Source organism: Heptranchias perlo, chromosome 10, assembly GCF_035084215.1.
Source record: "Heptranchias perlo isolate sHepPer1 chromosome 10, sHepPer1.hap1, whole genome shotgun sequence".
In the NCBI taxonomy this organism is placed as follows: Eukaryota; Metazoa; Chordata; class Chondrichthyes; order Hexanchiformes; family Hexanchidae; genus Heptranchias; species Heptranchias perlo.
In genome coordinates, this window is record NC_090334.1 from 48,127,665 (window position 1) to 48,152,793 (window position 25,129).

A 25,129-nucleotide genomic window follows, 5' to 3' on the forward strand; every position below is an offset into this window, starting at 1 on the left:
TAGCCCCTCTCTGCTGTTCCTCATACCATTCGCTCCACTAACAAGGACTCGAGAGCAGAAAGAACACGGTCAGAGATCAACTGTAAGTCTTTGACTTGCACTACAGTCTGTGAACTTTTTTTGCAGCATCGACAGACTATAACAATATACTCTGGAGAGATGTTTTCAAAGGAAATAACTGAAATTTCTTGATGCTATCATTTATATAATAGTTACTTGAGTTTTGAAAGAAATGATAACTCACTGTGGAAACAAGTACTAATTTGGGCACAGCTGAAATGTAAGTAGGCACATAGAAATAGCATGGGGAGTTGGCAGGATGTGGCTAGAGTTTATTGCCGGTGAGTGTTGCCAAAAAGCTTTATTTTTGTGTGTTTTTACACACACGTAAGGGATGTCAATGATGGGATTGGTCCCTTTATTTTTCTAGTTTCTGAAAAATGTGCATTTTCTATATCCACTATATAAACCAAAAAAAAGTTATTATTGGGCTCCCAGCAACATTTTGTACAAAGTAAACTGAACTCCTTAGAGAAGTACCAGGTCATTACTCGTATACATTTTGCACTGACAAAAATCTAAAATTGAATTAATCAGTTCCTGACACTACTTCCTACTAAATATATGTATCCTTAACATTATGCTGGATAACATCCCGACTATTATGTCTCAATTTTTATTTCAGAAATGTAGAATCTTCTGAGGGCACTGCACTGAAACTAGCTTCATGTTAACAAATTGGACTGATTGGCACTTTGATGTATGATGAAAACCATGCTTTCTTCTGTTGAAGTGCATGATATTGATTGTTGATGGAAGATTCCACTAGAAAATATAACCCAGAAATTAAATTAATCAAATGTGTACTTTTACAGCTGCACCCTAGGGGACTGCTGACATCTAGTATTGACGGATGAAGCAGACACTATTATTAAATAGTGATGCAAAATTCCACCAACTTTATGGTGCATTTTTCTTTTTGTTCGGTGGTCATTTAGAATTTATCATGCCTAATTGAAACCTGATGTAGACCTATGCACTTTCTGACAGTAATTTTACTGTTATCTAGATGTATATTTGTGTACATCAAGATTAGAATATTGTGACAATTGGAAACAAAGTTCAGTCTTCATTGATACTTGGCATTAGAGCTTACGTTCTTCACAATAGATTTAACGAATATTCCACAATGTATTTTATAGGAATTTTGGATAACTTGTTGATTAGACCCACTTCAGCACTTACAGGGGTGAAATTTCTGATGCACTTGCACCTGGCACATATAGGGAGTGCAGATCACAAAAATACACACTCCCAGCCTGTGTTTTTACATCCATTAAAGTTCAACAGTTTTACTCTTTTAATGTCTAATAAACTTTCAAGTCCAATTTCCAACAAGTTATGGCAAGTCATAGGTCATCTTTTCAATTTGATCACTTTCGACTTAGATTTTGATCTAAACTTGGATTAAACTGAATTATTGACACTACATTTCAGAAAAAGGGTCAAACTATATCTTGCATATCTAAAGCAATGAAGTATAGAGAAGATTGTGCTGAGTAGAATAATGCATAATTTGTCATGCTGTGTGTAAACTTGATTTTTAAAAATGGACACAGTTACAGTCATGCCAACTTTGTGTATTTTACTTAAACATCCAATTAAATCTAGTTTTACCATATTGCTACTAACTGAGTATGCTCAGTTGATGGCAATATGATAAAGAGGAAGATCTAATAAAGTTAACAGTAATGGATGGCTCTACTATTTTTCAGCTTGGTTCAGTTGTTAGCACTCATACCTGAGTCAGAAAGTTTGAGTTAAAGGCTCAATCCAGGTCTTGAGAACACAAACTTTGCTGGTATCTCAGTGCAGATCTATCGGAGTGCATTGTCAGAGGTGGGTCTCCTTCAGATGAGTTATTAAACAGAAGCCCCATCTGCCTGTTTCCATGGTTCAGATGAATGTTCGAGCTCTCATGGAACTATTCGAAGAGCAAGGAGTTCTGAGTCCTGGCCAACATTCCTCAATCAACATCAACAAGCAGATTAATTGGTCATTCATTGCATTTTTTAAAAAAAAACTAAACTTAAGTTAATAAATTAAACAAGGCCAGTACTTGGTTCAACCTAAAAATAATTTGATTGGCATTGTAGTAATCAATTAAATAAATAAAATAGTTATGATGGGGCAGGAGATGTGTTGCAGCTGCAAAATGTGGGAGCTACTGGACAGTTTTGTCCAGGGCGATTACATCTGCGGTAAGTGACTGCAGCTCGAGGAACTTCGGCTCCGAGTTGAGGAGCTGGAGTCCGAGCTTCCAACATTGCGAGGCATCAGGGAGGCAGAAAGTTACCTGGACGCTTGGATCCAGGAGGTAGTCACACCCCTTAGACTAAATACTGTAGAATTGGCACGTGGTCAGGGACAGGAGGGTGTGACTGCGAGTGAGGCAGGTACGGGGATCCAGGAGGTAGCATTGCAGGAGCCTCAGCCTCTGCACTTGTCCAACAGATAAGAGGTTCTTGCAGCCCTTGTGAACGAGTGCAGGGACTGCAAGGAGGATGAGCAAACTAGCCACGGCACCGTGGTTCAGGGGGCCATTCAAGCGAGGGGAGTAAAAAGGAATGTGGTTGTAGTAGGCGACAGTATAGTTAGAGGGATAGGTACTCTTCTCTGCAGCCAAGAGCGAGAGTCCCGAAGGCTGTGTTGCCTACCCGGTGCCAGGGTTAAGGACATCTCCTCAGGGCTGGAGAGAAACTTGGAGTGGGAGGGGGAGGATCCAGTTGTCGTAGTCCATGTAGGTACCAACGACATAGGTAGGACTAAGAGGGAGGTTCTGTTGAGGGAGTTTGAGCAGCTAGGGACTAAATTAAAAAGCAGAACCACAAAGGCAAAGATTACTGGTAAGCCCGAAGATTGGGAAAACTTTAAAAACCAGCAAAGGATGACCTAAAAGAACAATAAAGAGGGAGAAAATAAATTGAGAGTAAACTAGCAAGAAATATAAAATCTGACAGTAAAAGCTTCTACAAGTATATAAAAAGGAAGAGGGTAGCTAAAGTAAACATTGGTCCCTTAGAGAATGAGACTGGGGAAATAATAATGGAAAACAAGGAAAAGGCAGAGGAATTGAACAGATATTTTGTATCTGTCTTCACAGTAGAAGACACTAATAACATACCAATAATAGTGATTGTTTTTAGTTCCTCCCTCCCCTTTGCCCCTTGATTTTCTACTATCACTAGAGAAAAAGTACTAGATAAACTAATGGGTCTAAAGGCTGACAAGTCCCCTGGACCTGATGGCTTGCATCCGAGGGTCTTAAAGGAAGTGGCTACAGAGATAGTGGATGCACTGGTTGTAATCTTCCAGAATTCACTAGATTCTGGAAAGGTCCCAGCGGATGGTAAAACCGCAAACATAACACCCCTATTCAAGAAGGGAGTGAGACAGAAAGCAGGTAACTATAGACCAGTTGGCCTAACATCTGTCATTGGGAAAATGTTAGAATCCATTATTAAGGAAGTAGTAGCAGGACATATGGAGACTCATAATACAATCAAGGAGAGTCAACATGGTTTTATGACCGGGAAATCATGTCTGACAAATTTATTAGTTCTTTGAGGAAGTAACGGGCAGGGTGGATAAAGGGGAACCAAGGGAGGCAGTATGATGTCCAAAAGGCATTCGATAAGGTGCCACATAAAAGATTACTGCACAAGGTAAGAGCTCGTGGTGTTGGGGGTAATATACTGGCATGGATAGAGGATTGGCTAACTAACAGAAAACAAAGAGTCGGGATAAAAGGGTCTTTTTTCAAAATGGCAATCTGTAACTAGTGGGGTGCCGCAGGGATCAGTGCTGGGACGTCATCTATTTACAATATATATCAATAACTTCGATGAAGGAACAGAGTGTCTTGTGGCCAAATTTGCTGCTGATATAAAGATAGGTGGAAAAGCAAGTTGCGATGAGGACGCAAAGTGTCTGGAAAGGGATATTGGCAGGTTAAGTGAATGGGCAAAAATTTGGCAGATGGAATGTAATGTGGGAAAATGAGAAGTCATCCACTTTGGAAGGAAAAATAAAAAAGCAAAATATTATTTGAATGGAGAAATACTACAAAATGGTGCGATACAGAGGGATCTGGGTGTCTTTGTACATGAAACACAAAGTCAACATACAGGTGCAGCAGGTAATCCAGAAGGCAAATGATATATTGGCCTTTATTTCTAGAGGGATGGAGTATAAAAGCAGGGAAGCCATGTTACAACCGTACAGGGTGCTGGTGAGACCACACCTGGAGTACTGCGTACAGTTCTGGTGCCCTTATTTAAGGAAGGACATACTTGCATTGGAGGCAGTTCAGAGAAGGTTCACTCGGTTGATTCCGGGTATGGAAGGGTTGTCTTGTGAGGAAAGATTGAACAGGTTGGGCCTATACTCATTGGAGTTTAGAAGAATGAGAGGCGATCTTATTGAAACATACAAGATTCTGAGGGGACTCGATGGGGTAGATGCTGAGAGGATGTTACCCCTCATGGGGGAATCTAAAACTAGGGGGCATAGTCTCAGAATAAGGGGTCGCCCGTTTAAGAATGAAATGAGGAGGAATTTCTTCTCCCAGAGGGTCGTGAATCTTTGGAATTCTTTACCTCAAAAAGCTGTGGAGGCTGAGTCATTGAATACATTCAAGGCTGAGTTAGACAAATTTTTGATCGGCAAGGGAGTCAAAGGATATGGTGAAAAGGCGGGAAAGTGGAGTTGAGGTAAAGATCAGATCAGCCATGACCTCATTAAATGGCGGAGCAGGCTCGAGGGGTCGAATGGCCTACTCCTGCTCCTGTCTCTTATGGTCTTGCTGCTTGTGAGAGTACTGTGCAAGATAGCGGCAGCATTTATCTGCACAAATCACTGCGCTTTAAAGTAATTCATTGTATGTGCAAATCCTAAATTTGGGTCAATTATTTGAGCATTACATTAATGTATCAAATGCACAGTGTTCCACGACAGTAGGATATGAGTCGGTTCTGTCAGCCTTGGCTGAGTGGTAGCATTCTTGCCTCTGACTCAGAAGGTCATGGGTTTAAGCAGCATTCCAGAGAGGAACATATAATCCAGGCTGACACTTCACTGCAATATTGACAATGCAGCACTCAGTCCATTGCACTGTCTTTCAGGTGGGATGTTTAACTGAGGCCCTGCCTGCTTGCTCAGAAGGACGTAAAAGATCCCGTGGCACTATTCAAGAGCAGTGTTCTGGCCAACATTTATCCCTCAGCCAACACCACTAAATGAGATTATCTGGTAATTTATCTCATTGCTGTTTGCTGGACTTTGCACAAATTGCCTTGCATGTCTGCCTACATAACAACAATGACTACACTTCAAAAGTACTTCATCGCTTGTGAAGCGCTTTGGAATGTCCAGAAGGCATGAAAGGCACTATATAAATGTAAATTTGTTTGTCTTCAACAACTTATACAAACAATGATTGGGTTAAAGTAGTTTCCTTATCAAGTCTGGGTAATCTCACCTAGTTACTGGTAAGCATGGGTGCATAGCACAAGACTACCCATAATTATGCACATATGGGGGGCTGAGATTCAACTTGGTGCAGTGAGGAGTGTTCTTCTGAAGTTGGTTAAAACATATTGTTGCAGCAGGGAGCTTTACTCTGCAAGTGGCCCATGTTCTGCAAGTTTACACTGCTGACTCTGGGGCATGTCAGTTAGTGGAAAAATGATTCTATTTCCCCAGTGCTCCTAATTTTCAGCACAAATTTTAGCACAAAAAGTCGTCTTATGTAATTAGTCTTGAATAGAGTTATTATTCGGGGCTAATTGTAGCAATTGTTTTGCAGTTGACCAAGTGCAGTTCGAGCCTCCTTTAAGAAAAGAAACTGAGGCTCACTGTGAAATGGTAAGTCTGAACTTCTCCATCCTTTTAGCTATTCAGAGATTAAATTAATTTAGTCTATTGTAAGCTATTGCTAAAATGCCATATGAACATAAAACAAAGGTTTTCCATTTTGTGCTAGAATAATGCAAAGGAACCCTGCATACAAAGGAAATTCCTGGCGTTATGGGTGATTTGAAACCCCGTTCTCCCTGGGTATCGCCACTCTGCTCTCTACGTTGTAGCCATGCACCAGTCCAGGCTAATATTTTGACATTTGTCCCATGGGCATGCACCCACTGAATCATAATGTTATGTAAGACTCTGTCAGATGCTTTTCTGAAATCCAAATAAGTAACATCCACTGCCTCACCCATATCTACCAAATCTACAATGTTCTCTGTAAACTCTACTAAATTATGTCAAATTCAACTTGCCCATCTTCTAAATCCATGTTGGCTCTATATAATCAAAGTCTGTCCTTCCAGATCTCTTAGCTTTCCTTCATTAGTCTTGACCATTTTCCCCACAGTTGAGGTGAGGCTTTCAAGTCTGTAATTTAAGGGTCATCCCTCGCTCCTTTCTTAAAAAAAAAAGTTGCTGCAACATTTTATTGTAATGCAAACATACTCCCAGCAAAGATTACTTATAGTAGCACAGCTGACATAAATTGGAACGTAATGCAGCGAAAGCTAATTTTCCTCATAGTATTTAGATGTAATATTATGTGAAACATAAGTTATTTAAAATGTTATAAAGTTGTGAACTGCTCATGTTATTTTGCAGGAATATTCATGATGTCTTGAAGCATGTCTCATTCTGCAGGGTATTTGTGATTTTAGGCATAATGAATATATTTTACTCCATTTATCTTGGGACAGTTTCAAGGCAACTTCTCTTTGGATGGCAGCAAAGGATGAGAGTGGTTAGAATATGTAACTTGCTACCACATGGAGTAGTTGAGGCGAATAGCATGGATGCCTTTTAAGGGGAAGCTAGATAAACACATGACTGAAAAAGGATAGAAGGTTATGCACATAGGGTTAGATGATGTAGGGTGGGAGGAGGCGCGTGTGGAGCGTAAATACCAGCACAGACCAGTTGGACCGAATGGCCTATTTCTGTGCTGTAAATTCTATGTAATTTACCTATTAGACTAAAATGTGAAAACTGGTAAAAAACTAAAGTTCCTGGAAATTCAGTAGAAAAAGGAAGGTTGGATGCTCAGTGTTGGAGCATGATTATCTCAACTAGGAGCTAGATCTCAAATGCCAATGTTGTAGATAATCACACTTCATCTTCACTTAATAGCAGGGATTCTCATTATGTGGCCCACAGATTAACTATGGCCTGTGCAAGTTTCTTTTCTAGCCCTTGAACTAGAAGCAATTATCTTGCATTTGGTAGGAGCACTCATGCAGGAATTCACAATCTCTTTCCTTTGCTGGTAACTCCCAGCTTGGGAGTTTTATTTTACTTTCTGCAGCTGGAGAATGTTATGGGGACATGACCCATAGTCCTGGTGAAAATTTCCTATTAGAATAAAAAGCCCTGAGTTATAGAAAGAGGAAGGAAAAGAGAAACAAATGAATGGTGAGGTATGGAGAGAAGAAATCACCAAAACACAGTGTTAAACACAAAGTTATCAGGCAAGTACAGCAAGCATTTAGGAAGGCAAATGGCATGTTGGCCTTTATTGCTTGGGGGTTGGAGTATAAGAGTAAGGAAGTCTTACTATAATTGTACAGATAGACCTCACCTGGAGTACTGTGTACAGTTTTGGTCTCTTTATCTAAGGAAGGATATACTTGCCTTAGAGACGGTGCAATGAAGGTTCACTAGATTGATTCCTGGAATGAGAGGGTTGTCTTATGAGGAGAGATTGAGTAGAATCGGCCTATATTCTCTGGAGTTTAGAAGAATGAGAGGTGATCTCATTGAAACATACAAGATTCTAAGGGGGCTTGACAGGGTAGATGCTGAGAGGTTGTTTCCCTTGCTGGAGAGTCTAGAACTAGGGGACATAGTTGCAGGATAAGGGGTCGGCCATTTACGACTGAGATGAAAGATTTCTTTATAGAATCATAGAAAATTTATGGCATAGAAGGCGGCCATTCGGTCCATTGTGTCTGCGCCGGCCGAAAATGAGCCCCCAGCCTAATCCCACTTTCCGTAGCCTTGTAGGTCACGACACTTCAGGTGCACATCCAGGTGCTTTTTAAATGAGTTGAGGGTTTCTGTCTCTATCACCCTTTCAGGCAGTGGGTTTCAGGCAGTGAGTTCCAGACCCCCACCACCCTTTGGGTGAAAAAAATTTTCCTCAGCTCCCTTCTAATCCTTCAACCAATCACTTTATGCCCCCTGGTTATTGACCCCTCTGCTAGGGGAAATAGTTCCTTCTTATCCACTCTATCGAGGCCCCTCATAATTTTGTACACCTCAATCAAATCACCCCTCAGCCTCCTCTTTTCCAAGGAAAACAACCCCAGCCTGTCCAATCTTTCCTCATAACTCAAATTCTCCAGTCCTGGCAACATCCTCGTAAATCTCTTCTGTACCCTCTCTAGTGCATTTACATCCTTCCTGTAAGGTGGTGACCAGAACTGTGCGCAGTACTCAAGCTGTGGCCTAACCAGTGTTTTATACAATTCCAGCATAACCTCCTTGCTCTTATTTTATACCTTGGCTAATAAAGGAAAATATTCAATATGCCGCCTTAACCACCTTATCTACCTGTCCTGCCACCTTCAGGGATCTGTGGACATGCACTCCAAGGTCCCTCAATTCCTCTGCACCTTTCGGTATCCTCCCATTTATTGTGTACTCCCTTGCCTTGTTTGCCCTCCCCAAATGCATTACCTCACTTCTCCGGATTGAATTCCATTTGCCACTTTTCTGCCCACCTGACCAGTCCATTGATACCTTCCTGCCTACAGCTTTCCTCCTCACTATCAACCACACAGCCAATTTTTGTATCATCTGCAAACCTCTTGATCATGCCCCCTACATTTAAGTCCAAATCATTAATATATATCACAAAAAGCAAGGGACCTAGTACTGAGCCTTGCGGAACCCCACTGGAAATGTCTTTCCAGTCACAAAAATACCTGCCGGCCATTATCCTTTGTTTCCTGCCACTGAGCCAATTTTGAATCCAACTTGCCACTTTCCCCTGGATCGCATGGGCTTTTACTTTTCTTACCAATCTGCCATGTGGGACCTTGTCAAAAGCCTTGCTAAAATCCATGTAGACTACATCAATTGCACTACCCTCATCGACCCTCCTTGTTACCTCCTCAAAAAATTCAACCACGTTAGTCAGACACGACCTTCGCTTAACAAATCCGTGCTGACTGTTCTTGATTACTCTGTGCCTTTCTAAGTGACGGTTTATCCTGTCCCTCAGAATTGATTCCAATAATTTGCCCACCACCGAAGTTAGACTGACTGGCCTGTAATTACTCTGTCTATTCCTTGCTCCCTTTTTAAACAATAGTACAACATTAGCAATCCTCTAATCCTCCGGCACCACGCCTGCTTCTTTTAACAGCCTGGGATACATTTCATCTGGCCCTGGTGATTTATCTACTTTCAAAGATGCTAATCCCCTTAATACTTCATCTCTCACTAAGTTTTTTATCCCATCCAATATTTCACACTCCTCCTCCGCTACAATGTCTGCATCCTCCCTCACTTTTGCAAAGTATTAATTAAGAACCATACCAACATCTTCCGCCGCCACACACAGGTTACTTTTTTGGTCTCTAATAGGTCCTACTCTTTCCTTAGTTATCCTCTTGCTCTTAATGTATTTATAAAACACCCTCTTCACTCAAAGGGTTGTGAATCTTTGGAATTCTGTACTCCAGAGGGCAGTGGTTGCTCAGTCGTTGAGTGTATTCAGGGTTGAGATAGATAGATAGATTTTTGGACTCGAGGGCAATCGAGGGATATCTGGATCGCGCAGGAACGTGGAGTTGGGGTTGAAGATCAGCCATGATCTTATTGAATTGCGGAGCTGGCTCGAGGGGCAATATGGCCTACTCCTGCTCCTATTTCTTATGTTAATGAAAATAAGAGGTTTACTAGATTTTGGATGCATGATATGTAATTGTTATTTGTATGTACTGGTTATTAGTTATAATTTTACCTAATAAGAACTTTCTTGTAAGTAGTCTCTCATAGGAACAATTGTGGCGAGTAAAATTGGGAAATTTAATTCCCAAACCTAGGCACCAATTGATATATTGTAAACAATTTTACAACACCAAGTTATAGTCCAGCAATTTTATTTTAAATTCACAAGCTTTCGGAGATTTTCTCCTTCCTCAGGCAAATGTTTCAAGATCTCCTTGAAGCCTACGCATTTATACATATTGAACAATAATAAATGGTGTTTACAGACTGCCCCTGCAACTGCCCGTTGCCAAGGCAATCACCGTGTTCAGACAGAGAGGTGTTACCTGCAGAACCTCCGAATACACATTCAATAAAAAAACAAACAGGGAAAAAAAAACAGAGAAAAAAAAAACACAGAGAGAGGCAGAAACATCCGGAAGGCAGAGAGAGCCAGCAAATGACCCATTATATTAAAAACAGATAACATTTGTTCGCTGGTGGGGTAACGTGTAGCGTGACATGAACCCAAGATCCCGGTTGAGGCCGTCCTCATGGGTGCGGAACTTGGCTATCAATTTCTGCTCGACGATTTTGCGTTGTCGTGTGTCTCGAAGGCCGCCTTGGAGTACGCTTACCCGAAGGTCGGTGGATGAATGTCCATGACTGCTGAAGTGTTCCCCGACTGGGAGGGAACCCTCCTGTTTGGCGATTGTTGCGCGGTGTCCGTTCATCCGTTGTCGCAGCGTCTGCATGGTCTCGCCAATGTACCATGCTCTGGGGCATCCTTTGCCCCAGAGCATGGTACATTGGCGAGACCATGCAGACGCTGCGACAACGGATGAACGGACACCGCGCAACAATCGCCAAACAGGAGGGTTCCCTCCCAGTCGGGGAACACTTCAGCAGTCATGGACATTCATCCACCGACCTTCGGGTAAGCGTACTCCAAGGCGGCCTTCGAGACACACGACAACGCAAAATCGTCGAGCAGAAATTGATAGCCAAGTTCCGCACCCATGAGGACGGCCTCAACCGGGATCTTGGGTTCATGTCACGCTACACGTTACCCCACCAGCGAACAAATGTTATCTGTTTTTAATATAATGGGTCATTTGCTGGCTCTCTCTGCCTTCCGGATGTTTCTGCCTCTCTCTGTGTTTTTTTTTTCTCTGTTTTTTTTTCCCTGTTTGTTTTTTTATTGAATGTGTATTCGGAGGTTCTGCAGGTAACACCTCTCTGTCTGAACACGGTGATTGCCTTGGCAACGGGCAGTTGCAGGGGCAGTCTGTAAACACCATTTATTATTGTTCAATATGTATAAATGCGTAGGCTTCAAGGAGATCTTGAAACATTTGCCTGAGGAAGGAGAAAATCTCCGAAAGCTTGTGAATTTAAAATAAAATTGCTGGACTATAACTTGGTGTTGTAAAATTGTTTACAATTGTCAACCCCAGTCCATCACCGGCATCTCCACACCAATTGATATAGGGATGAGAAGCTGGAAAACCTGATGTTACATTGCTACAACTGATGTAGGAAATACATCAAATTCATCTTTATGTCAAGGCTTTAATATATGATGTTATATTTAGCTCTTGAGTTGTCCTATGTTAAACCAACCCAAATAACATTAAGAAAACAGCCTGAATAAAGTGCAGCATTGTTTGAAAATCATTCTGCTCTTAGCTTACCACAGACCAAGAAATGCACAACCACACAAGAGTTGTATCTCTAACACTACTTTATTTTCTTAACTCTAAACCTAGAAAGATAACATTGTTAGTGGAATAATTGTCACAAATAGTACAGTAACTTGGTTTTGTAATTACAACAGTTCAGCTTTAAACTGGATAGGGCAGTTCATCATTATAGTAGTTTAGCCTTAACTGGATTCAGCTTAATATAACTGAGTTCATCATTCTATTTTGAGGTTTAAATCACATGTAGCTCTTTTATTTTGTATAATGGGATGATGGCTAGCAATCCTACAATCTGTGCTCCAGGAGTGGTCATCCTGACAAATCAAAGTTGAATCCTCCTCTACAGTGTACTGGTTCTGTCTCTCCTGTGCTGGTTGCAGCATTTAGGTTACGGTTTCTGCAAGTCCTTCGCAATGGTCTTTTGCTCCTGGTTCATCAGGCTTTGTCTTCTATTTCTATTATTTAACTGTTACTCGGTTTCCTGTACTTTAAGTACTTATATTAATAAGTCACAACAACTACTAAATTTCTGTCTGAACTCAACTCTCTTGATTTGTAGCTTCTGCATAAACTTCTTTCTTTATCTGTCTTACTCTAAGCCGTAGCCTTCTGAAAAAAGTTACTTAAAGCTGCTTCTCACTATACTTAAACATTGAAGTGAGCCAAAAGAACATGGTTTATCTTGTATCCCTATTTCAAAATTTGGACTATGCTTTATGATTGCTAACAAAATCACAGTTTTTTGATATGTTACTTATGAGTTTCATAGTAACAAACATCTGGATCCATGCTGACAGGATAATGTATTCAAACAAGTGTTGAATGACTCCATTCTGCAAACTTGTCAATATTGAGGGCTTTTGGAGCATAGAAGACCAACTCATGCTGGTCCCTAATGACCACTGAGGCCAGACTTAGCATTTCCTTATATAAGGAATTATCTCCAGCTTTAATGGTTGTAAACTATCAAAAGGTCATTTGGTTTGATTTACTGTCCTTGCCTCTCAGGCTTTGGTCATCTGGCTTTTCAGCATTAGTACTTCAAACCATAGAAACTGCCTTTTTAAGAATGCCCAAATGGAGTTTTAACCATATTCTACCCTGTTGAGATTTTCTTACTGTATTTGCTAAAACCACTCAACCACATTGATTACAGACTGTATTACATGGGTTTCCATAAAACAGATGATAGTATAACATTCATGAATTTCAATTTTGGTAAAATTGGTTAAATTCTTTTTAACTGACAGTTTAGGTTTGGAAACCAATTACCCTACTACTTCATTGTTTAAGTGGGTTCTCTGGAATTTTATTATTTTATCAGTTCTTGGTTCACATGCTATAATTGTCCATCTTATATATTTAAAAATAGCTCAGATGGAGCAGCTCATTTCACTGGTGATTGTGATTGTTTCATATGCGCTGTGGTTAGTAGTTTAATGCCTTGAACCTATACTGTTGGCAACAGTACACCCAAGCAATTAGCATAAAGAAATGAACAGTGAAAATGCATTTTGAGTGATTTTCTAGTGAAGTTTTCTTTGAGATTGGAGATGTAAAAATATTTGAAGAAAATTCTGTTCAATATATTATACAGGAGATAACCAAAGAAACAGAGTTTGGTTCATCATGGAGCCCATTTGCAGATGGAGGAAACAAGTAAGTAATAGTAAATAAATGACAAGTATGTGGATGCCTCAAACGTCCTTATTTTGGAAAGATGAATACTAATATTGATAAGTAGTATTACACATTTACATGCTGTGTCCAAACATTAGGATGCAAATTTTCTCCATGATTTCTCAGGCAATGAGTACCTTAGGCTGCATGATTTTGGCACTGAGCAAAGACCAGGCACAATGCCAAGGAAACTGTCCTGGTGTGGAGAATGGTGGCAAGAGAACTCTGCAGTAGTCTGTTCTGGATCCTCTGGTTATACTATTCATAAAAGATTTGTAGGAGTATTATATAACATTTTTATGTGCAGCAGATGAATTTAATGTGGATGAATGTAAAAATGCATATTGAAACAGGAAACATGAAATTTTTGTGATGAAAAAGTCCACTAGCAAAGGTAGAAAATGCTTTGGGTGTGATTATTGGCCACTCTGAAAATTTACAATCACCGTGAAACTGTTATCAGCTAGGCTAATATGGCACGAGGATGCGTTTCAATAGCATTTGATTACAGGCAGACAAATTACTCTTAATTTTGTATTGATTTATTGGTAAGGCCCCTTAATTACAGTATAACACACCAGAGGTGTGTGACGCCTACCATACGCTCATATCCATTTTGAAAGGCAGTAATTACTTTAGTACTGTTAAATGCTGTGGCTTGGCGGAAATATAATTGGAGAGATTCAAACATGAAAGTTGCAAAAAAGATGGGCATGGATTTGGGAGGCGACAGCATGTCCAAGGATTTTGGAGAGGAGTGAGATTGGAGATGGGATGGTAGTGTGGAATGACAGAGGGGTGGAATGTGGATTTTTTGAGAAGTGGGTGCTGATGGTGGTTTTGAAAGGGAGGGGAACAATGTCAGCTAATATGAGGGCCAGGAGGGGAAGGTGGGTGGTTAGCACTTTAGTGGGAGCTGGAGTGGGAGCTATGTCATCATGGACGTAGATGATTTCTGAAAGGGCATAGGGGGAAATAGCAGAGAAACTGGAGAAAGATGCAGGATCAGGGCTGTGACAAGGGACAGCCTTGGGGGAGGTTAGTCTTGGTTGGAAGCAGCTGAAAGGACTCAATCTTGGGGATTAGGTTGAGAGAGGTTTAAGGAGATGGTTGGTAGTGGAGAAATTATCCTGGAGTAATGGGTGGTTTTGGTAGAGGATAGAGAGGTCAGATAATATCTGATGTGATCCAGCCAGATCTGATAATGGATGGCCAAATCAGTTGTGTCTCCCAAGTCTGAGCCCCTTTAGTCTTGAGGGAGTGAAAATGGGGACATTGGGGAGGGGGGGGGGGGGGTGCGCTGACCAGAACGTGAAAGAGGAAAGAAAGAACTTGCATTCATATAATGCCTCTCTCGATCTCAGGACATCCCATTTCACTTTACGGGCAATGAATTACTTTTGAAGTGTAGTCACTGTTATGATGTAGGGAAATGTGGAAGCCAATTTGTGCACAGCAAGATCCCATAAAAAGCAATGAGATAATGACTAGATAATCTGTTGTTGGTTGAGGGATAAATGTTGTCTTGGACACCAGGGAGAACTCCCCTGCTCCTCTTCAAATAGTGCTGTGGGATCTTTTATGTCCACCTGAAAGGACAGGCGAGACCTCGGTTTAACAACTCATCCGAAAGATGGCACTTCTGACTGTACAGCACTCCCTCAGTACTGCACTGGTGTGTCAGCCGAGATAATAATGGAGACCTGCAGATAATGTAATAAACTGTTGTCATTGGTTAGTTTTAAATATTTTAGTCTGTGAAAGAATGCTTCTAATATGCTTAAAGCTGTAAACTGAAGTTATGTGATGTTAAATGTGGAGGATGCCTAACTGTGAGTTAAAATGCTCTTTTGCTGCCTTTTACTGTTTTAATATACCAGCAGCTGCAGTACACAGTTATATTTCAAGCATGGCAATCTCTTTGACACTTTTTAGGCATGAAGCACATCTTGTGCACCTTACTCTACAAACTCTCTCCCTCTTTTCTGTTCTGATTCCGAAGGAGCCTTCTTAAATGTGTTGAGGAAGAATTGCAACAACGGTAACTCAAAAGCTTATTCGGTGGCTGCCATGTCTCCATCTACTGTAATGCTTGTGTTTTGTGGTAGATGCAGTGGTGGTTCTAGAGTGGATCAGGTGGACATTTTCTATCCTAAACAAGGGTTCATCCCAATTGGTCATATTGTGACTGCATTTGTTTTTTCTCCCACTTCCAAATGACACCTACCCAATATTACCTATCTAGAACTGTCCTCTAGGTAGATGTGATTCGTGCTGTAATTTTGTGCCAAAGAAATGTTTTTTCATGGTTTTTTTAATAAGATCTGATTGCATATATATAGTATGGCACTGCCAAAACTGGTGCATTTTGGTCAACATATTGCCATGTCCTCCTTCTACCCTCCCCACACTTGGTAAGAAATTTAGTAATAAAGAGGTTGCCACTAAAATAGGCAACATAAGTTATACTGAGTGGTAGAATGTAAGATTGTGGTCTCAATTTTCTGCTTGTAATCTCAGTTGAATAGATCCCGACTTAGTTTTGCAGTCTCTGGGAGAGGGGCAATGAGAAGGTAAATTAATGCTCCTGGCAAGATAGACTCTCATTGGCAGAAGCTTCAGATGCCTACCATCTCCTTCATAAATGGCAGGAGGAAGGGGAAAAGAGGGAAGAGTTGCCAAAACTGCTTCATAAAAATGTGCTGAAATTTTTAATTTCCATATTAGCAGATAGGTTCTATGCAATTGTGGATTATGGTGTAATTAAAATATAGGTTATTACTCATCATCCAGCAACTCTGCAACTTGAATTCCCAATTTTAGGGTTGGGGGAGGGGAAGAAGGATGCTGTGTTTTCATCTGAGAGCCATATCCTCTGTGTTCACTCACTGAAATCTTACCAAACAATTTAGATGAAAGTCTTCTATAGCAGGTCTTAGTTTTCATTAAACACCATATTTTAAGTCAATTATTATTCAATATATTTAAATTTTGATTGTTTATGCATGTGAATATCATGGTAGTGTGCATGCTTTTGTAACTTCAAAGCATCTGTTCCCAGTTCATCTAGTTCCAAGCAGTGTATTTTTTGTAAACTGATCTGGGATGCTAATTCACTTTTTAGGGGACACATAGCACACCTGGAAGAAGACTTCTATAATGAACTGTAAGTCCGATTGTTATGCAGATTGTTATATAAAAGTTGTAAAATTTATGCAAATGATAATGAGCAGCATAATTTTCATATCAATATTTCCTCAGAACAATAATCTTCTATTGCAAATGTAATGAAGTGGTTTGAATTATTAAGTATCAGTGTATTATAAATTTGTGGGGAATGGCAAACTTGTTCTTATGAAAGCTTCATTTTGTCAAAGTTTGCAATACGTGACAGATCAAACCAGGCTGGAGATGATGCCTTTTTATAACAAGGTTTTGAATACTGTGGAAAACTTAGAGTGCAGCCTAGTATCAATGTTATGTTGTGCCTCAGTGTAGTGACATAGTATTCTTGATGTCAGCTGCATCTCTGTGGGGTGAGGACAGAAGAATCGCATGGAGTAGGTTCAGATGTTCTTGTATAGGGATAAAGGGTAAACCATAGTGAGTGTCAAACTTGGTCCTTGATGCAGTCTGTTACACATGGTTCAGGAGTAGCCTGGAAGCTGGTAGACTGCCAGCCTTCTAATTACAGATTGGACAGATGTTCTAAAACGGGGAAATGTAGATGTTTGTTTTCCTATATTCAATTTTTATTTTAGAACTAATTTCACTGAATTTAACTGAAGTTTGTGCAACTGAGCCTTTGTTGATTATAGGAACAGGAGTAGGCCATTTAGCCCCTCAAGCCTGTTCCACCATTCAGTGGCGATCATGGCTGATCTGTGACCTAACTCCATATACCTGACTTAGCCCCATATCCTATAATACCTTTGGTTAACAAAAATCTATCAATCTCAGCTATAAAATTAACAATTGAGCTAGTATCAATTGCTGTTTGCAGAAGAGTTTTCCAAACTTCTACCACCCTTTGGGTGTAGAAGTGTTTCCTAACTTTGCCACCAGCAGAAATAGTTTCTCTATCTACCCTATCAGTTCCCCTTAATATCTTGAAAACTTCGATCAAATCAACCCATAAACTTCTAAATTCCAGGGGATACAACCCTAGTTTGTGTAATCTCTGCTTGTAATTTAACCATTGGAGTCCAGGCATCATTCTAGTAAATCTACGCTGCACTCCCTCCGAAGCCAATATATCCTTCCTAAGGTGCGTGCCCAGAACTGAACACAGTACTCCAGGTGTGGTCTAACCATGGTTTTGTATAGCTATAGCATAACTTCTACCCCCTTGTATTCTAGTCCTCTAGATATAAAGGCCAGCATTCCATTAGCCTTTTTGATTATTTTCTGTGCCTGTCCATGACTTTTAATTATCTATGTACATAGACCCCCTAAGTTTCTTTGGACCTCCACTGTTTCGAGCATTTTACCATTTAGCAAGTACTCCATCTAGGTCTATCCTTTCTAGGTCCAAAGTGGATGACCTCACACTTGCCTACATGGAAATCCATTTGCCACAGATTTGCCCATTCACTTAATCTATTAATATATCTCTAATTTTATGCTTCCATCTCTACTGCATACAATGCTGCCTACCTCTGTGTAATCGGCAAACTTGGATTTGTGGCTCTCTATCCAGTCATTTAAGTCGTTAATAAATACACTGAATAATTCAGGCCCCAACACACATCCCTGTGGAACACCACTGGCCACGTCCTGCCAATTTGAGTACTTGCCCATTATCCCTACTCTCTGTCTCCTGCTGCTCAGCCAATTTCCTAACCAGGTCAATAATTTGCCCTCAATTCCATGAGCTTCAACTTTAGCTAACAGTCTCTTATGAGGGAATGCCTTCTGGAAGTCCATACAAACAACATCCATAGACATTTCCCTGTCAACTACTTTAGCCACCTCTTCAAAAGGTTCGTCAGGTATGACCTACCCTTTACAAATCCATGCTGGCTCTCTCTGATCAGCTGAAAATTTTCAAGGTGTTCTCACCTTTCTTAAAAAGCAGGGTGACATGCAATTTTCCAATCTAAAGGAATGGTTCCTGAATCAAGAGAACTTTGGAAGGTTATAGTTAGGCCATCTGTAATTTTCTTACCTACTTCCTTTAAAACCCTGGGATGGAAACCATCTGGTCCTGGGGATTTGTCACTCTTTAGTGCCATTATTTTTTTCATTACTGTAAATTTGCTTACACTAATTATGGTGGGTCCCCGTCCCTAATTCAAAATTAGTTTCCGTGTGGTGTCTGGGATGCTATCTTCTTCTGATGCGTTATATGAAATTTTGTGATTGTGTATTTTTGTCTTAGTGTTGTAACTTTTTAATATTTTTATGTACATTTTAAAGTTGTATTCTTTTTGTACTTTGTTAAACTATTTGCTTGTTTTCCATAAGGTCAACACTTAAACGAGCAGTTCCACCTCCCCTTCCACCAAAGGTGAGACTTCTTACAATGGACTCTTCATTTCTCTTAATTACAGTTTAAAAAAATTTAACTTGCTGGTTAACTATTTTAACATTGCATATAGTATTAAAGGAGAATGTTGGTAAGTGCATTTGTGAATAGGTAATTGCTATGCCAGGTAATTTGTCACACCCTACCACCCCCCCACAAAATTGTGTGATCTTTGTAACATGTGATAAGCTTGATTTCTCTTCCCCCCCCCCCCCCCACCCCAACATTCTATTTTTGTGGGGATTTTTGAAAAAACAAATGCGGTTGTTGAATTGTGCCGTACTGTATCAGCTGTAGTGTGGCTGCAGTCAAACCAAAATTCCAACAGGCTGTTGAGGTTAGGCTTAAAAGGTACAACTTAAAAGCATAAGAACATAAGAAATAAGAGCAGGAGTAGACTCTACGGCCCTCGAGCCTGCTCCGCTTCAATAAGATCATGGCTGATCTTCCACCACATCTCCACTTTCCTATTCCCCATATCCCTTGATTCCATTAGTGTCCAAGAATCTATCGATCTCAGTTTTGAATATACTCAACAACTGAGCTTCTGCAGCCCTCTGGGGTAGAGAATTCTAAAGATTCACAACCCTCTGAGTGAAGAAATTTTTCCTCATCTCAATCCTAAATGGCCGACCCCTTATGAGGCTATGACCCCTAGTTCTTGACTCTCCCGCCAGAGGAAACAGCCTCTCAGCGTGTATCCTGTCAAGCCCTCTTAAGAATTTTATACGTTTCAATGAGATCACCTCTCATTCTTCTAAACTCCCGAGAATATAGGCCCATTCTACTCAATCTCTCCTCATAGAACAACCCTCTCATCCCAGGAATCAATCTAGTGAACCTTTGTTGCACCGCCTCTAAGGCAAGTATATCCTTCCTTATGTAAGGAGACCAAAACTGTACACAGTACTCCAGGTGTGGTCTTACCAAAGTCTATACAATTGCAGCAAGACCTTCTTACTCTTATACTCCAACCCCCTTGCAATAAAGGCTAACATACCATTTGCTTTCCTAATTGCTTGCTGTACCTGCATGTTAACTTTCTGTGATTTGTGTACAAGGACAACCAAATCCCTCTGAATACCAGCATTTACTAGTCTCTCTCTTTTTTAAAAAAACATCTTCTTTTCTATTCTTCCTACCTAAGTGGATAGTTTCACATTTCTCCACATACTGCACCTGCCATCTTCTTGCCCAATCACTTAACCTGTCTATATCCCTTTGTAGCCTCTTTGCATCCTCCTCACAACTTACTTTCCCACCTAGCTTTGTATTGTCAGCAAACTTGGATACATTACACTCGGTCCCCCCATCTAAGTCATGATAAAAATTGTAAATAGCTGAGGCCCAAGCACTAATCCTTGCTGCACTCCTAGTTACAATCTGCCAACTTGAAAATGACCCGTTTATTCCTACTCTTTTTTGTCTGTCAACCAATCCTCAATCCATGCTAATATATTACCCCCAATCCCATGAGCCCTAATCTTAATGAGCGCATTTGTTGATAGCTTAAGGGCCATCTGTAGTGCCACCACCATTACTATATTGTATCAGCTGTAGCCAAATTTCCTGTGACGAATCTCTAGCCTTTGTGATTATCCATAAAGCTTCTCCAAATTAGAAGGAAAATATGTATATGCATTTTATAGAAAAGCTTGTTTTCAAGGCTTCTGCATGGAGCCCTGAAAACTCCATGTTGGCTCACAGGCTCAATGAACTGGAGTGACATCAGCTAGGAAACCTTCCTCAGCTTATAGCTTACTTAAATAACAATCAAGTAATTAATTGTGCAGAGCAATTTGAGATGTTTCAATTACCTGAGGAAATACAAAATAAATGCAGGTATTTCTTAGCTTCATAGAACAGGAACCTTCCTTTCACAGTCAGTTAGAGATTTCCTTTTTTTCTCCGTGAAGTGTTGATCTTTTTTTAAAAAAGAACTCTCTCTACCAGAACTAAGACTTCAAAGGAAGATTCCACATTCTCTGAAGATTTCACCTCAGTCAGTCTGCTTATTACAGAATAACTGAGTTAGAAATTTATAGGTTTTGCTACAAACCTGTAAACAATATTTCTGCCAAAGTAAAAGACAACTTTTTTTTACATGGTTCCTCTGTAGCTTTGGTATTGATAGTTTTACCTTCTCCTTTAATGCATACCAGCATTGTGAAAACTTGATCAGTTTTCATTGACAGTACTTCTGGTTCCAAAGAATTGAACATGTATAATAGATTTATTTTTCACTGGATTCTTCAATAATCCTGATACTTGTTGAAAAGATACAATGGGCGGAACTTTCAACTTTACGGGGCGTAAAACTGGCTGTATCGGATCGGCTGCCCGTTATACACCCCTGCCCAATTTTCCTTTCCACTGACTTAAATGGGGAGCCAATCTGATACCGCCAGTTTTATGATCCCACCAAAGTTGAACACTCTGCCCGTTATTTAAAAATGAAAACTGTTTGCTGTAGCACATTCTTGATCAACTGTTTGTTATTGTAATTGCAGTTTTCCTATTTGGAGATGTATTTGAGTAAGAAAATGAACCAGCTAAAGCTGCATGTTTCTTATTGAGACCAGTTTGTACTATTTCAGCCAAGAGTGCATAGTGCTTCTGATGTTCCAGATGAAGAGAGATCACAGACGGTCAAGAGACAGCCATGTACAGAAAATGGACCATCAGCTGTGCCAAGAAGACAGAGTACTCCAACATCGCTGTATCAATCGGAGATTGTTGAAACATCCCTTCCAAGTAGCATTAGTAGCCCTGGCTTGCTTGATACCAGAGCTAATGACTTAGGTAATGAATGTAAATGTGGAATGGGAGTTCACTATGCTGAGTGCTGTAGAGCAGTTTACATAAACATTTCTCCCACAATATCTTATCTCCCTAAAGCCACACAGACAAAGTAAGATATTTCTTATTGTTCCCCATTGCATAAGCCAGTGGGGTTTAGCTTATCTGAATTGATTGGGCATTCCTGGCTCTGCTCGAAATCAGTATTAATGCCATCTTTTGGAAGAAGTGTACTAAAATGGAGACTGTTCCATTTGTCCAACGTCAGTCTCTGACATGCAGCTGAAAAAAATATGACTATTTATGGCACTATGCACAGGAGATTGAAGTGATATTTTCTTTAGGTGGATGATAACAGTGTTGTGGATAGTACTGTTAGCGGATTTTCCTGTTACTGTCACAACTATGAGTCGTTAATCCATCAACAAAATCTTATGCTTGATTCTAGCCCGAGCGGTTATAAAAAGCATTTTTAATAGATTGACTTACAATAGAGTTGCACGACAGCTGTCTTCAACATTACATTCAACAGTATTATAGTTATTATACAACTGTCTACAGATTACATTAAATGACAAGCAATCAATACATACAACCTGATGGATTTCCGACCGTGCCCTCTTGAGAGCTCCAACTTTTGGGAGGGATCCTGCCCTTTCTTTATACTATTCAGCTGCGTTGCTCTGTACGTAAGCACCTCTGGTCTTATGGTCGTAAATCATCCCACCATGCTGACGCCACGTTAGCAACTCAAGATGAGCTGTTTTATGTAACGTAACCTAGCTAATGACCTCAACCTCCATCTCAGTTTACAAGCTGTTATGTTCCTCTGAGGAATGTGTCCTCCTTATCTGAGTACAGCCCCCCCCTTATTTGGTCTTGCCCCGCCAATGTTGGTTTCTTAGCAACCACATCTCTTGATTTGATGTAAACCACCTTCTGACATTTAATGTTATCTGTTCTATGGCCTCCCTGATGTTCTGCTGTGTGAGCTGTCCTTGTTCTCAGAGATGTTGAACTTTTGCCTCCTATTTTCTATGCTTGATTTAAACCATATTCTTACAGTTACCACGCAAAACAAACTCACCTGGGAACATTTTCCTCTGCACTTGGACAGTATTGATGCTATATGCTAATACTGCACTGACCACCATATTGCATTGGTAGATACTTGAATTCTGTTTGTTGTGTGGACTTGAGAGAGTAAAAGCAGTTTGTGGAGAAACTTGAGATGCTGGTTTCCCTCCATTGGTTGCACCACATCCTTAGGAAACCAATGGATTCATAAACTCTCAAAAATGTGGGTCTAAGAATATGAAGTGCAGGAAATCAGTGTGCTGGATTTACACTGTATTAAGATTTCTTCCATTCAACTTTCAAGCTCTTGAACCCACTTCTGTTTCAGTATTTTCAAAGCAAAATTCTGTTCAGGATTGCACAGCAGCTGGGACCTCTAGTAATAGGCTCTGTTATATCATAGAGATCCAATCATGACTGACACCTGATTGAAAAGTAAAAGAGGCAGCATTGCACACGGGGATTGGTCTCCCTAGAAAAGAACAGTAAAATTCAAATGCCTTGAAATTAAGAATCAAATAACGCTTTTGAGTTAGGATAGCTATGGAAACAGTGCTGCATTTTAGCAGAATGTATAGAGTACAAGGGTGAAAGTCAATAATATAGTTATAATTGCACCAGAAGCAGGTCTGATAGGCCCAATGTCCACTCCTAGAAATCAATGGGGATTCAAACATCCTACCCTGTGCTGAGATCGTCTCATAATGCACCTTCTCTAGTTATGCAAGGCTGCGTCGGTGGCTCTCGTTCTTTTTTTTTATTCGTTCATGGGATGTGGGCGTCGCTGGCAATGTCAGCATTTATTGCCCATCCCTAATTGCCCTTGAGAAGGTGGTGGTGAGCCACCGCCTTGAACCGCTGCAGTCCATGTGGTGAAGGTTCTCCCACAGTGCTGTTAGGTAGGGAGTTCTAGGATTTTGACCCAGCGATGACACAGGAACGGCGATATATTTCCAAGTCGGGATGATGTGTGACTTGAGGGGGAACGTGCAGTTGGTGGTGTTCTCGTGTGCCTGCTGCTCTTGTCCTTCTAGGTGGTAGAGGTCGTGGGTTTGGAAGGTGCTGTCGAAAAAGCCCTGGCGAGTTGCTGCAGTGCATCCTGTGGATGGTACACACTGCAGCCACAGTGCGCCGGTGGTGAAGGGAGTGAATGTTTAAGGTGGTGGATGGGATGCCAATCAAGTGGGCTGCTTTGTACTAGATGGTGTCGAGCTTCTTAAGTGTTGTTGGAGCTATACTCATCCAAGCAAGTGGAGAGTATTCCATCACACTCCTGACGTGCCTTATAGATGGTGGAAAGGCTTTGGGGAGTCAAGAGGTGAGTCACCTGCCGCAAAATACCCAGCCTCTGACCTGCTCTTGTAGCCACAGTATTTATGTGGCTGATCCAGTTAAGTTTCTGGTCAATGGTGACCCCCAGAATGTTGATGGTGGGGGATTCGATGATGTCAAGGGTAGGTGGTTAGACACACTCCTGTGGTCATTGTCTGGTGCGAATGTTACTTGCCACTTAACAGCCCAAGCCTGGATGTTGACCTGGTCTCGCTGCATGCAGGTACGTACTACTTCATTATCTGAGGGGTTGCGAATGGAACTGAACACTGTGCAATCATTGGCGAACATCCCCATTTCTCACCTTATGATGGAGGGAAGGTCATTGATGAAGCAGCTGAAGATGGTTGGGCCTAGGACACTGCCCTGAGGAACTCCTGCAGCAATGTCCTGGGGTTCAGATTGGCCTCCAACAGCCACTATCATCTTCCTTTCTGCTAGGTATGACTCCAGCCACTAGAGAGTTTTCCCCCGATTCCTGTTGACTTGAATTTTACTAGGGTTCCTTGGTTCCATACTCAGTCAAATGCTGCCTTGATGTCAAGGGCAGTCACTTTCACCTCACCTCTGGAATTCAGCTCTTTTGTCCATGTTTGGACCAAGGCTGTAATGAGGTCTGGAGCCGAGTGGTCCTGGCAGAACCCAAACTGTGCATCGGTGAGTAAATGCCACTTGATATCACTCTAGACAACAACTTCCATCACTTTGCTGATGATTGAGAGTAGACTGATGGGGCGGTAATTGGCCGGATTGGATTTGTCCTGCTTTTTGTGGACAGGACATGCCTGGGCAATTTTCCACATTGTCATGTACATGTCAGTGTTGTAGCTCTACTGGAACAGCTTGGCTAGAGGCGCAGCTAGTTCTGGAGCACAAGTCTTCAGCACTACATCCGGGATGTTGTTGAGGCCCATAGCCTTTGCTGTATCCAGTGCACTCAGCTGTTTCTTGATATCACGTGGAGTGAATCGAATTGGCTGAAGACTGGCTTCTG

The 25,129-nt window shown here is 41.0% G+C and overlaps 1 protein-coding gene across 2 annotated transcripts in view; it reads left to right on the plus strand.

Annotated features, from left to right (window-relative positions):
* The window catches only part of map4k5 (mitogen-activated protein kinase kinase kinase kinase 5), a 169,578-nt gene that overhangs the window by 117,919 nt on the left and 26,530 nt on the right, over positions 1-25,129 (plus strand). The window contains exons 13-19 of one of the 2 annotated variants that reach the window (XM_067991644.1): positions 4-82; positions 5,867-5,925; positions 13,318-13,379; positions 15,403-15,441; positions 16,525-16,566; positions 18,867-18,909; positions 21,525-21,729. In XM_067991644.1, the coding sequence (XP_067847745.1) occupies positions 4-82; positions 5,867-5,925; positions 13,318-13,379; positions 15,403-15,441; positions 16,525-16,566; positions 18,867-18,909; positions 21,525-21,729 (529 nt within the window). The remainder of the gene's footprint in view (positions 1-3; positions 83-5,866; positions 5,926-13,317; positions 13,380-15,402; positions 15,442-16,524; positions 16,567-18,866; positions 18,910-21,524; positions 21,730-25,129) is intronic. The other variant, XM_067991643.1, reaches the window with a different exon arrangement.